At 37.2% G+C, this 15,333-nt stretch overlaps 1 protein-coding gene across 2 annotated transcripts in view; it reads right to left on the bottom strand.

The window, feature by feature from the left end:
• Positions 1-15,333, bottom strand: part of nkain4 (sodium/potassium transporting ATPase interacting 4) — a 64,538-nt gene that overhangs the window by 33,356 nt on the left and 15,849 nt on the right. For both annotated transcript variants that reach the window (XM_084099886.1, XM_084099887.1), the window contains exons 2-3: positions 6,249-6,386; positions 1-67 (exon numbers count right to left, since the gene is read on the bottom strand). The exon at positions 1-67 is cut by the window's left edge and continues 14 nt beyond it. In XM_084099886.1, the coding sequence (XP_083956012.1) occupies positions 1-67; positions 6,249-6,386 (205 nt within the window). The remainder of the gene's footprint in view (positions 68-6,248; positions 6,387-15,333) is intronic.

Raw genomic sequence — 15,333 nt, 5'->3', positions numbered from 1 at the left:
CAACCTCCAGGTAGAAGCAGATGATAAAGACGTTCCAGGCCACCCACACTGCTGTCCACACCGTATACTGTACCATACAAAAAGATGGACAATTCATTACTCATTCAACACACCGCACTCAAAACACAGGCTACACTCTATGAAACATACGTGAAAATACGGCACAATGTACTTTGTTAACATAGGATGTTTTAAGTACATAGGACTGCACATTTTAGAGTGGCCTTTTATTGTGGCCAGCCTAAGGCACACCTGTGCAATAATCAAGCTGTCTAATCAGCATCTTGGTATGCCACACCTGTGAGGTGGATGGATTCTCTCGGCAAAAGAGAAGTGCTCACTAACACAGATTTAGACAGATTTGTGAACAATATTTGAGAGAAATAGGCCTTTTGTGTGCATATAAAAAGTCTTAGATCTTTGAGTTCAGCTCATGAAAAATGGCGGCAAAAACAAGTGTTGCGTTTATAATTTTGTTCAGTGTATATTGCTTAATTATTCAAAGTTTTCGAATGGTAGTGTATTTGTGATACATAAAATACAGTTTTAAGTTTCATAAAAAAATATATATCTATCATCATTTACTCATGCAATTATAAACTTGTATAACTTTCTTTATTCAGAGAATAAAAGAAGATATTTTGGTGAACTTTTTTGTCAATACAATGAAAAAGCTCTAAAATAACATTGGACCCCATTGACTTTCATAGAATAAAAATAATATATATTTGTATATATTTACATTCCACAGAGGAGTAAACGCTGACAATTTCCATGTTACATCACATTATATTAATACAATTATTCAGTACCATAGTATAGATCAAAGTACCATGGTATTACCATCACTGAGCCTCTGTACCATCACATATGAGTACTCTTATGCAAGGGATAACTGGCAATTCTCTATCTAGTTCAAACTTAACCTGTTCCAGTACTAGTAACATAAAAGCTGATTTCTCAGAGTATACGGGAAACAAGTAGATGCTTGAAAACATCCGCAGTGAGTGTGTTTGGATTTAACGCCCTTCTTTTAAACAGGCTCTTATCTTTTAACTCCAGATTTGTATCTTTCTTTGTTCTTCTTTTATAGCAGTACATCTCATTTGAACACCAAGCCTTGTGTCTTCCTGGTCGTTTGTACTTTTGTTTCCCACACACAAACACAATACAAGCCTATAAATCCCATTGAAATGTAAATATGAATTAGTGCTGCTTGTATATAAACTCTCAAGAAAGATAAAAATATTTTTTTTTGTTAATATAACGAAGCAGATAGTACTCATGGGGAGTCTAAAGAGAATACAGAAATGTATGCTGCACAATTGTAAAAATGGATCTCAGGTTTCCTGTCAGTCCCTTACGGAAGACCAGCTTGAGACTGCTTTATAGAAAAAGTTTCACCAAACTGCAAAAGAGATATTTTTCATAACGCCCTCCACTGGGAATTCCTCCACTGATATACAAAGATCAGAGGAATGCTTTGTCTGAGGCTTTTTTCCATTGAGGATAACAGAGCTTACAAAGTTTGAAATGGAGCAAACTTGCAAAACTTTATATGGAGCCAATGCCAACCACTTATTAAAGAATAACATTACATTACATTAGCCGTAACATTACTAAAGATTCATCCAGCCACAGAGAAAAGTAGTCCCACCTCAAAGGACAACTTAGCTAACCTTACAGATCAAATAACTTTAACTTTAAACAGTGCTTTAACTGACTTTAACAGTGCTTTTCTGCTCATAAACACTCGGGTTCAATTGCCTCGTTAACTTACACTATAAACATGTTACTGTAAATGCTCTTAATTTTGACTTAGGGATGAGTCAATTAACCCTCAAACACATACCTAGAGTTTTTATTGACATGGGACGTCATTCACTACCCTCCCCCTCATTCATTTTTTAAAGTTAGACATCAACCTACTCAGTATTCCTCAATCTATTCATTATAAACAATATAATCAGAAAATACATATATAAAAGTATATGTCTGTTTTCTAATTAATGTTTGTAAAAAGTGTATAGGGTCGCTAGTGACCCAAGTTATGTAATAGTGTAAGTATATTTTTTCAGCACAACAATAATTGAATCTCTGATGACTCAATATGTTCACCTTTATTCCGCAAGGTGGCAATGTCTGATACACAATGATGAAGTGACGTTTCACTCATTGTTAACGCAGGCAGAAAAAATAGGAAGAATCATCAGCAAAACTTGAAATGGCTCAGCGATTTACCGCAGAGCAAGTACTGAACTCAATCAAATATTAGTGTCTCTGTCACTTGATGACAGATCGCTGGATCTGGTGAAGAAGCTGTCAGTGATCAAAATATTGATTTTGAAGACATTGAAAATGATAGTTTTGAGAGAATATGGTGGAGATGATGAATATGAGCCAGATGCTTAAATGTACTGGGAAATGAGCTCTGATGGTAAAACACATCTGCTCATATTAAACCCTTCCAAGTTCCAAAAGGTAACAAAATATGCTTTATTTTATTAATATATCAAGAGTTTTATACTATTGCGGCATTTACAGATCCATCATTAGATATAGATCCGGGCCAATAAAGTCCTGAATATGACAGAATGATTGGTAAAACAATTATGCATTTAAGTTTAAGTTGTTTTTAACTCTGATTATCTTGTTTGACAGGATACTGTATCTATTCATGACTCAGAAACAAAAAAGACAAACAGGTCAGCAAGACTGAGACATCTGTCTCTCAGAAGTTGAATGTCTTGAAGGGAAACAATACACCTCAGACAGCATGATTCACATGTCAGATCACTATTATATAGTGACTAGTGTAATTCTAACCTGTTGTGAAGCAGAATGAGTCTCTATAACACATGACATGGACACAAGCCCGAGCAATACTCCTCAACCATTCCCAGGAGTCTCAGAACCGCAAGTCTTGCTTCCAGGCTCGTCTATCATTTCTGTCTTCAACACTTTTTCAATGCTTTGTTCTATTCGTGGCTTCTCGACTTTTTACAACATGACTTTGGTTAACTTGACATTTCTACTCACCGTGTGAGAATTTTGTGTTCGAAATTAAATCATCATCACATTTTAGTACAATAAAACGTATAAGAGCAACTCAGTGTTGTTAAGTGCAAGTTAAATGGAAAATAATTGCTTATTAAGATCTTGCTGTGTACTCCAATTAAATGGTTTCAGAGTTGTATACACATTAGAGGTAGTAGAATCATTTACAGTTAGGTGAAGAATGCCTTGAAATTGGATGACAAGCCACATAATGAAGTGTTTTGAGGCTATTCCTGCAGCTCAAATAGTAAAGCATGACGTTAGCAACATAAAGATCATGTATTTGATTCCAAGAAAAAGCAAAAACTGATCAAATGTGTGCCTTGAATGCAATACAAGTGTCTTTGGATAAAAGCGTCTGCCAAATGCATACCTTTAAATGTGTTTTTTCGGGCTCTACTAGAATAGGTTTTCAAGCTTGAATGTTTAAAAACACATTATTTTTCACATATTCTCCACTGTTGCAGCACCTCTCTTCCCAGTCTGTCAATAACGCTCTGTTTAGTTCCTGTCTCTATGAAGCCCCTCCTTCTGAAAAGTGCACTGTGCTCTGATTGGTCAACTGGACCAGTGTGTTGTGATTGGTCAACCACTTGCGTGTTTCAGAAATGTCACGCCCCTTTACCATAAACCAAATTTTTTAACACACTACTAACTCAAATCAACCAGGCTTCGTCCCCTATATTTAGCGTCTGTCCTGGGCAGGAACTATTAAAATGAGGAATATTGTGACGTGTTTGTTCCCGAAAGAAAACTCAATGGAGGCGTTTCAGTGTAACTGATATAAAGAATAACTCCCTTTGGAGTGACTTTGCAAAACTCTTTCCAGCTCAAACAGCAACATTACTGAGCAAAATACAATTTACATTTTAACAGTAAATGAAAAAGTATGCATTTTGCAATGATAAATGTTTCAAACAATAGTAATCGGTTGTCACATGATTTCAAGTTTCTTATATCTAGAGACTAGAGACATTTTGGAGGGTTATTAATCTTTTTTTTTTATTATTCAATTTTGTGGCTGATATCACTCGTAGTTCATTTATCACGCTAAAAATGGAAGAACATTTTATTGTGGAATACATTCTTCCATATAATATACACATTTTGCCAAATTTAGTAGGTCATCGTTTTTCGAACCATACAGAAAATGTGCATACTTTGTAAACTATACTATATTCATAAATAAATTACAATATAAATTAATGTAGCCATAATAAGAATTAGTATATTATGCTATTTCCAACAAAGCTGTGGTTTAGCTATATGTTAACTAAAGGCTATTGATTATTAAAGAACTGTTTTAATATTAAAATTCCTAAAATAGCTTGCTTCCCGTCTCATCAGCTAAACCAAAGGCTTGATAATCCTGTTGAACTTGAAGTGAAGCTGCATCGTGGATTGACCCAGCGAGGAACTGAAGGGAACTGGACTCTAATCATTTAATTCATGGTAATTAGTTGCAGATTTAGGGGATTAAAATGTCATACAATGTGTCAAAGTATAAGGCCGGTCCAGTGTCTGCGGGGAGTCCATTATCAGCAGAGGCATGCTGTCTTTGATCAACAGTAAGCAGATTTGCATGTGCCGCAAACATTATGTGCATATAAGCATTTCTAAAAACTGTCTGTCATAAAGGAACAGATCTGAACTGACACCTGTTATTAAACTGATTTTTAGCATGGTTTGGGGAATCTCACAAAACCTATCAAGAACAATATTAAATCATATTTTGATGAAAATGAAGCCTAGTTTTTGGACCACTGTGTGTGCGTGCGCATTTCATGACAATTCCTATTATCTTGATGGGATATGTAAGGGATAAGCGTAAAATACATCACCATCATCTTGCATCACCCTGAAGGGATTTATTCTGAGATAACAACCGCCTGGATACATTATCCCACTTATTACACAGCTCTTGCCACATAAGTAAATAATTAGACATGAAATATTGATCTGAGACGAAATATTTTATTAGCTCTTTAAACGCAAAGCTTCCACGGAGAAAGCAGTTGCTAGCAAGTGGCAAGTTCAACCTAGACGGACATTTAAGAGATACGGTACAGTCATACCACTTATTGCATAGCATTTCACCACATAAATAACCATGTGGATAAAGATATTGATATGAGATTAAACTATTTTAAAGCAAAGACTATAGAATTACACAAGACGTGTCACTCGTGTTGTTTTGAATGGGGAAAAGTGCAACACTCAATATGGTGGAATAAGTCCCGCCTTCTAAATAAGAGCCAATCACCGATTGGTGAAGTCGTCGCGTCACTGCAGCCGTTAGAAGCTCTGGTTCCTATAGAAACAGTCAGACGCATTTCCACTGCACATGCGCATTAACTTGATCCAGCCTGAAAAATTTTGTTTTCTGTCATGATTCGAACAGTTGAGACAGTTGTTGTCAGATTTCATTGGTGATGTGAAATATAAAATTTAATCGTAAGTTTGGGAACAGTTTTGGAGAATTTGATGTTTCCCCATTCAAAAAGATAGGAGCTGCACTTGCATGCCCGAGAGGCGTTTCAAAGATGGCCGCCGAGTGAAATGACTTGACATAATTAAAAAACTGTATACAAAATATTGCTTTGAGTTTTAATGTTTTATTAGCTCACCAAACGCAAAACTTCCAAGAAGAAAAACCGTTCCTAGCAAGTAACTTCAATAATCCGGATGAGCCTGTGTTATCAGTTTTTACTGGTTGTTATCGGGGAATAACATAACGCTGGATGGCGCGTTTGACCAATCAGAATCAAGTATTCCACAGAGCCGTGTAATAAAAACATTTACATTAGGGCTATTGTCCTTAATTAAAACTGTTAAAAACATTTCTGTTAATTGAAATAAAGCTGAAATAAAATAAAATATATTAGTTGAAAAAGTAAAAAAAAAAAAAAAGAAATGTTAAAACTGAAATTATAAAATAAACCTAAATAGCCATATTAAAAATGACAAAATCACATAAAATTACTAAAAATTAAACTAATATTAAATGTATTTGTGTGTGTGTGTGTGTGTGCGTGTGTGTGTGTGTGTGTGTGTGTGTGTGTGTGTGAAATTAGTTTTTATTTATGGCCATTTCTTTTATTTGTATGACATTAAAATTTTGGTGATAAAATGTGACCCGAACAGTTTTTGTGAGATTTACTTAGTTATGACCAATTAAAAGCAGCACTTACCACCACTATGTAGCGAGGTCTGTACTGAATGGTGCCGAACAAGCCCAGGATGACAACCAGGATGTGGAAGAAGTTAGCAAGGATAGGAGCCCACTGATAGCCCAAGAAATCAAACACCTGCCTCTCCAATGCCACCATCTGAGAGAGAGAGAGAGAGAGAGAGAGAGAGAGAGAGAGAGAGAGAGAGAGAGAGAGAGCATATATTTACATGAATGATTCATGTGAGGAATGATTTGAAATACAAGTTTAAAGAATGCTGGTACAACTAATCTGCATGATAATTTTTTTCCATTTAGTCTTTGATCATTTTGGCCGGAGGACTATCAAAGTATATTTTTGAAACAAAGAGACTTCTTTATGTGTCAAACTCTTAAACTGCAAACACTTTTTTGCAGAAACTAGAACGAGAGAACATCTCAGTAATGTTTCTTTCAAATTCATATGATCTGTGAAATAATAAATAATAATAAAAACATCTGGAGCGCAACATCAAACACCTTTCAGATGCACAAAACTTGAACAGAAAAATCTTTATCGCCACACATTTGGAGTCAGCGGAAAAATTCCTGATCATTTCAATAATGGCATATTACAGACTATCACTTTTACCTGCATCTTACAGGCTTTTTAACCTACTTAACCTTTAAAAAAAAAAAGCTGTTTAGCACGACTTTCAGCCATAATTGTGGTTCCAGAGTTGTTTAGCAACAGACAACCAATCATTGACTTCCTCAAAATTTTCATTAAATATTCAGCGTCTAAACATATCGAACATGACAACAAGTACGCTTACTTACAGTCAACAATTTTTGCTTTTCTGACTGTTGTTGATTATCACATAAAATACAAAAATAACCATTGGAGAACATTTTTATTAGGTTATATCTCTCACACACACACACACACACACACACACACACACACACACACACACACACACACACACACACACACACACACAAATCTTCTTGCAACATTCTGGAATACATTAAGTCCATTAAGTCCATTAGGAATTGGTTTCCAAAGAAATAATCAAAGGGGAACCGTACTAACATTAGGGGAACATTCTGTATTTGATAGGCTGGAGTGATGACACATTCCCACAAATGGACAAACAGTTATAAAACATCTGTGCTTTTCATGCGATCATGCGCTTGTCCAATTAACATTGTTAAATTTATAAATATGCAAATATGTTAATCGCAGAAATAACAAATATGCAGTCAGTGTGAAATCTCATCATAAAAGTGGTTTAGAAGAGAGATTTTGATTCAAAAACTCCAAATAAAACGTAAGTTTGCATTCATGTAATGGCTATTTCTTCAAACGCTCTTCACCTGGTTCTAAAGAATCACCTCTGAATAATAATCAAGCATCTCAAAGTGGCTCTTAAAACTAACACATCAAACAACTTTACTCAAGAGTGTGTGGACAGTCCCCTAATAGAGGAACACAAGGGTGGTGAGCTACAGAGAAGTCCTGCTGTAAACGCTGTTTAATGAGAATCCAGTGAGTGTGACGTGTGTGTCGCGAGCTGGAGGGCCGACGGCTGCGTGCTGTGAGGAGATGAAAGAGGAAAAGAGGTGCAAACCTGCACTGCTTGCAAAAGAAAATGATGCTGTGATAAATGGTAATGAAATGAAAACATTGTTCGTCTAATTAAACAACCCTCTTTTACACTTTTATTGAATTGCACTGAGAATTATTCTGCACTCTTAAATGCCAATTAAATGTCAAACAGAAGGAGATTAAAATATTGCCTAATTCACCATAGAGATGCACGTAGGCGCGCTGGAGATGACAGTAATTTCAGTTATTAACACTTTTTCAAAAGCTATATTTTTGGGGTTTAAAGTCAGCATGAAACAGTCTTCTATTGTGATGTACTGTAGCCTATATCCGAGTGAAACCTTCTCAAACAAGGAAAAAATGTAGAATTTAGTTTAGTAATTTGGTAGCTTTAAAGAGAAGGATGGATTGTGATTGGCTGTCAATGTTTTGTTATTCATCAGCTGGAAAAAAAAATCGTTCTGAAAGTGATTCCAATGATATCGTTTCTCTGTGCCAGTGTGCCGTTATCGTTATAGTTGTGATGTGGACTGAGGGCTGCCAACTCTCACGCATTGAGCGTGAGACTCACGCAATTGACACTTTTCACACGCTCTCACGCCACACATCCATTTTCTCACGCACAGAAAAATTGCGGAGCAAAGGGGTACTTTTAATATTAAACTAATTCTCAGCTCTTAGATTCCGTCAATTTTATTACGAAATTCAGACAAAAATACGTTTGGCGCTTGTAAATGTGACGTGACAGATCGCTGAGCGCCTCAGTTCAAGTGCACGTGAACCGATCATCTGTTACTTTTTTATTTAAAGATGCAGTACAACTTACCGAAAGTATACATAATATCGACCAATTAGTGTTTTTCAACCATGGAAAGAGGTCAATATAACAGCAGGAGAACAATTATGTCACATAACGTTACATTTACCTCAGGAAAGCCATTTAATGACCATAGCATGTTAACTGAATAGAAAAAATAGCTAGAGAGGAGATTTTGCTGAGCACTATATTACATATTTATTATATTTTTACTTATGTCATTAAATAATTGTTATTATAACAAAAACAGCATTATATTTAATTTAATTTGTTATTTTTAACCTTTAATAATACCAGCAGATTGGGCCCTCTATGTTTACAGCATTAGGTGAGATTATTTTTTTTAAATAAAATTTAAAATAAACATGTATCCAAATTAGTCAATATTGAATCAAAATCGGAATCAAATCACAAGAATGGAATTGAAATCTTAAATTTTTGTCAAGCAATAATAAAAACTATCCTACTAGTCATTGTACAATGTAAACATTGTAACATGTTGTCACTAAACTTCATAAAATTATATTTAGTTACCAAATGTTTTGACAATCACAATTACACTTATTGTGATGCAATATTTGTTATGCATACCCCACCAAAAGAAAATCTCACTCCAAGCTAAACTCAAAAGTTGGCAGCCCTGGGACTCTGCTATTCTTTTATATTTAGAAGGATTTTTAATACTATTATCATTATCGTTATACTTATCGTCCTTGGTGTGAACAGGCCACTGTAGGAGACATGTATTGAAACCACACATAATGTTTGTTACCAGCAGGGCTGGGGGGAAAAAATCTCCAGCCAAAGTAGCAGAGAATGATCAAAACAGACTTTTTCGTCTTAAGGCACCATTCCTAGCAAGTAATTTAACAAATAAACTTGAAAGCACTTAGAAACTAGTCCCCTTCTATTTACTTCCTGTCTGTCTTGCTGACATTTCAGAGCTTAATGCCAGGAAACGCATCATCCCGCCTGACAAAGACCAGCGCCCTATATGAGCGCGAGTGCCAGGGGATTGTGGGACTGTCAGCACATCACAGACCTGGCAGACACAATTAAGCATCTGCCATGATGGCTTGATCAGAGCTGAACGTCTTGGACAATGTGTGGAGCAGACAGCAGGAGGAGATCACACACACACACACACACACGAGTGGACGGGGCAGGAAGTGACAGAAAACAAAGGGAGTGGGTGACGGATGAGGAGAAAATGGCTACAGATGAAAGTGGAAAAAAGGATACAATGAGGAAGATGAAGTGGTGGGGAAACAGACTGGTGGGACGTCAATGAAAATAAGTGACAAATGACTGAGAGGGAGAGAGAGGATAAAAAAGAAACTGACAGATAAAACAGAAGTCTGTTCCAGTAGAGTCAGTGTCTGCATGAGGAAAGTGATGCCTTGCTAAATCAACAGTTTGGACCTATGAGTTGTAGTATGTCTGGGGGAAATAGAGAAATAATACTTACAATAAAGATTTCTGAAGTACATTTCACAAGAAAATACTATTTCAGTTTCGTCATGTTTAATGTGTTACTTGCCATTTCTTTGTAATTATTTGTGAAATTTAATAGTAATTTCTGAGTGAAAATAGTTTCAAAGTAAATTTTAATATACACCATAAACATTAAGCCTGTTTTAGGACCTTCTTGCTTTAGGACCTCCTCCTATTTATTTGCATCTTAATAGTGGTGGTGTGGCAAAAAGAAATAAACAAAAGTACAAATATGCCATGTAATTTCTCAATTAAAGGGCCAACAATATGGAGCAAGTTGTTATATTTTGCACAATAAGACCAGGACCATGTACTAAGAAATCAATTAAAAAGCCTATTTTCCCAAACCCATTTTTCATTTCATGTTTACTTGGTCTCACTATTGCTTTTTTTAAATTCAGACTTACATTTAGCACAGATATTTATTGGCCAGACTCTGATTTACTGACTACAATCCAACTGCAGTACTCACAAGCTAATGGTGTCCAAGTTCTCGCCAGAAAGACAAATCAAAACGACAGGAGGAAAACACAACAGGACGACTGAGACCATCAGTAATGGTTTGAGAAGCCAAAATCTGGGAAAGACTGTTATTGGTCAGTGCTGGAATTAGGTTGGAATTTGGCAGGGGGTGCGATTGTGGTTGTAAAGTTTTGGAACGGCTTCGGTGTTTATGTGTGATCTATCCAGCCTATAGAGAAGTGCGTTGGGTTGGGTTTTGGGGTCGTCCGGGAACGGATTGAACAGGTTAATCGGAGAAAATGTGGTCGGGTCAGCTGGGGCTGAGTGTACAGGTCTCAAACTATTTGAGTATTTGAGACGTCAGACTAGAGAGCTTCAGGCTTCCTTTTCTCTGTATTCTCCAGCCACGTAACACAGACTTAAAGAAGAAAATCAGTTTCTACTGCATAGACAGTCAGGTTTTATGAAAAGCTCATCTTACCAGCAATGAATTCCCTCATTAATGCCTGCTGCATGCTGTGCGATTTCGGCAATGAGATTACAAATCAACCTGTACGACATGGATCTAATAAACTTGGGTGCGACATATATAGACTGTACGATGATGACAGCTATTGAATCATAGGCTATGACGCAAGTTAGTATAGAAGAATAAAACGTCATCATCGTGCGCTAGTGGTAAACAAATAGAGCAAGTTGAATCACACTTTAGCAATTGTGGTTTTTATGTGTGCTGAAAAAAAAGAGGAGGAAGCGAAAGAGGAGAATATGGACTTGGTCATGGCTAGAGAAAAGAGGCCAACTTGGCATGGCAATTTTGCAAATGGATCTTGAGGAAAGTAGTTTTAAGATTTAGTGCCATGTCACGTTGACCAATATGCCATTTCATGTTGCATTTTTATTGGTTTATTGGCAGCAAAAACACTGTGAGATGATCATGCTAACCTTCACAGACACAGTCTGCGATAATTTTCTGATAATCTTTGGTTGTAAAACCGTGACAACAGCCGTCTTTTATAATCTCTCACTGTACGACGTATGAGCACCGTTTAGGAGCCACAACCATGGAAATTGCCACAACTGGTCTTTCGTCTGGGATGTGTACCAACAGGGCATTAGGCCTGTTCACACAAAGTCTGATGCTACTAAACAAAAGCAATTTTTACACCGGCACTGGCTTGCAACAGACGCTAACCAATGCTTACAAGTTACAACTATACAGTAAATACTCTAGAAAGTGTGAGAAGTCAAGAGATGGCATGTTTAGTGTTTCGCACATGCAGTAAACAGCTAATGATGGAGAAGGAAACGCTCTCTTTGACTTGTGGGACTCATTAGCACGTGCAGGAATGGCGGAATGCTTTTAGGGGCTGAAAGATGAAGCAGACGTTCCTGGCAAAGTATTCCGATCTCCATCATATCAAATTCACTCCCGCTCCTTAAACCAGCCATTTCCCCTAGATTAGCTTCAGCTAGCCCACAAATCAACTTGTGTAATGCACCTTTTTGTCCCTGATCGATTACCATGAAGCCATGCGCCGCTGCGGTAATCATCTGTTTAAATTGGAGCAAATCCCATAAAGTGTGTGTGTAATCCTTCAAATGATTCTGAGAAGATTTTTACTACTAGGGTGTGACAACAGAGGTATTTGGGAATAGTCCAATAAGAGAGGGAAAGAAGTTTTCCATCTCTCAAGTAACAATCAAAAGAGCTTTTGTTCACCGCTAATAAATCTGCACAGCTTCTTAGCAAACAAGAAAAATCCTATTATACAACCTATTATATATATAGGCCTACTTTATGCAATATGCAACCAACATTTGAACTGTACTATGCTAAAATTTTTATCACATACACTACCATTTAAAAATTTGGGGTCAGCAATACTTTTTTAAGAGATTAATACTTTTATTTATAATGTTACAAAAGATTTATATTTCAAATATATGCAGTTCTTTTGAAATGTCCATTCATCAAAGAATCCTGACAAAAATGTATCACGGTTTCAATAACAATATGAAGCAGCACAACTGTTTTCAACATTGATAATAATCAAATGTAAATGTAAATCACTTTAGATGCTGCTTTATTTGACCATCAAAATGTATAAGCAAGCATATTGCAATGTGGGATACAGCGTTCCTCAAATGTAGTATCCTGCAGAAATAGCATAAAACCATTTGGTATATGCTAACAAAGCTATTGAGACACACTCACACCACCCTCTGTGTTTCTGAATGATAGCGAGGGTGTGATTTCCAGACCGTGACCCGTGACGGCATCCATCTATCCATCCCGTCCCCTCTCCCTCCTTCTTCTGACCCACATCAGAGAGATCAGCCAAAACCTTGGGGAGGTCACCTCTTTTCTGCCCCATCCTTCCTACTGATAAAGAGGTGGCTGTTTTCTATCCTTGATAACAAGCCTGCTGTACAAACATCACACAGACATAAATCTGAACAATTCAAAGTCTTTCCATGACCCTCCGTTCATCTATTCCATGAAGCCCTTTCTATTAGTCTCAGCCTCAGACCGCACACAGTTTGTCCCGTCCATCTGATGCATATTGCACATGAAAATAGCAAGAGCTGGCTGAAATCACCAGCTCCACTCTGATTGGCTGACTTTACACATGTTGCGGAAGTCCAGAGTCAAAATCAAAGGAATCTTGGGACAAAATGGGTCTGAATGGAACTGTAGTTGGTTGCTTTAGATCAGGGGTGTCCATATCGGTAAGCCCCGCCCCCCTTAGTTACTGTTGCTAACTCGGACAAACATACAGAGTTGCTAACTGTCTTACAATGACAGCTGTCAGTGTGAAAAAAGTTTTTTGATAAATATTGGACACAGAAGGATCACCTCTCGTCGAGGAGCAATCAAGCGTGACTTAAATATGCCATGGAGGGATATATAAAAGATTTTAAAGTTAATATGGAAGGTAACAAGATTAATTTGGAAGTGAGGGTTTACAGATCACTAAGCAAGTGGAAGACGCCTCATGTTTTGTTCGTCACGATCACAGATGAACAACATCCAGGATCAACACTGTTCATGTAGCGCAGGGTGAGATTAAATGAATTTACATTTAACCAGTTTAATATGGAGAGGCACTGAAATGTAGACCTTTGTTTATTTGTTTTGTGTGATGTGTTAGCTATTTAGGTTTGTACGTTAGCATGGACTCACTAATTTAATTGTAACTTAATAAGTGCATGACAACCAGAAAATGTAATTTCTGGTTTTCATCTTCATTGGGATTGGGGTTAAATCCTTAGGGAACCAGGTTACTGCGCCCACATCAGTGATATTATAAATAAACCGGGCTTCAGTCGTATTGCGCAGATAATTGGTCCGTTCATTCCCCGTGCAACTGATACTCAACTGCCATTGGCTCATCTGCGTTTGAGGGGAGGGGCTTACAGATAGGTCAATTGAATACACCTGAACCAGCTAATCAAGGTCTTGGCAATGCATACTAGAAACTTCCAGGCAGGTGTTTTGAGGAAAGCTGGAGTTAAACTCTGCAGGACAGTGGTCCTCCAGGAGCAGGTTTGGAAAGACCCCTGCTTCAGATGCTGTTCAGACGGTTCTCTGTGGGTGGTTCTGGGGCAGAATAAACTACCGCTTAACACCAGTAGAGCATGGCTTTGATTTTTCATAACACAATGACAATTAGAACATTAGAAAATTGAGTACTTTCATTTTACACACTAGTTCTGAGCTAGATCTGTGGGAATTACTTCAAACTCAATGTTAATTCAATGAAAACTGACAAAATTATTTTTTATTTCACAGGCTATGATAACACTGGAAAAAAAAGAGCCCAGATTGTAATACATTCCCTTTGAAGCTAAACGCAGCGATTGCATTTTATTTCCAAGCCACAGCAAAACTGCAACAGCTGCCAGGATGTCTTTCATCAAAGTGTGTTGTAATTACGTCCCTGTGGCATTCATCATTGTAAAATCCATCATAATTCGCCTTTATTTGCAGTAATTAACTGCTCCAAATCACAGTCAGCTGTCCAGTTGATAAAGCCGTTAATTAGAACATCACAACATGCCATTACAGCTTGTACAACATAGTCAGCAGCTTTCAGCCAGCGAATTCTGTTCAGACCCATGATATTTAATGACATACTGACAAACGTCTCTGCACTGAGGAATTTTGCATATGAAAGACTAACGCACATACGTTCAGTAACAGAAAGACGGTGAGGGCTTGTTTATTGCTGTGAGTAAAGCCATCTATCCACAATATGCATATATAAACACGCACTCTCATCTCAAGCCAGAGCACGTGGAGGATTTACACTTCAGAGTTCAGAGACCTCGAGGTCAGCAGGAAATCAATGAAGAACTGAACCATTTGAAATGATAATGGCCCTGCATCTGGAGCTCACAGGCTGTTTAGTCTCACATAGCCAGACCTTTGACTATAAGCATAAGGTCCACACCACAGCTTATTCTGCCTATTTATACAGGAAGAGTCCTGTCTGACTGACATGTAAAGGCCCATTCACACCAAGAACTACATTGGCATCCACATGAATGTACAATAATGTTCTGTTTATTATAAACGCAAGCTGCAGTTTTGTGGTCTGTCTCTTTTAATGCTCAAGTTCTTTAAAGTTGGGTGAATTCTGATTGTTTTTATCATTCATCAGCTGGGAAAAATTGTTCTGAAAGTGATTCCAATAATATTGTTTTTCTGTGTTGTTATCGTATAGTTGTGGTGTGGAC

This window comes from Abramis brama (assembly GCF_963993115.1).
Source record: "Abramis brama genome assembly, chromosome: 22".
NCBI classification, from domain to species: Eukaryota; Metazoa; Chordata; class Actinopteri; order Cypriniformes; family Leuciscidae; genus Abramis; species Abramis brama.
The sequence above is the reverse complement of the archived record's forward strand: the minus strand, read 5'-3'. Positions and strand labels throughout refer to the sequence as shown.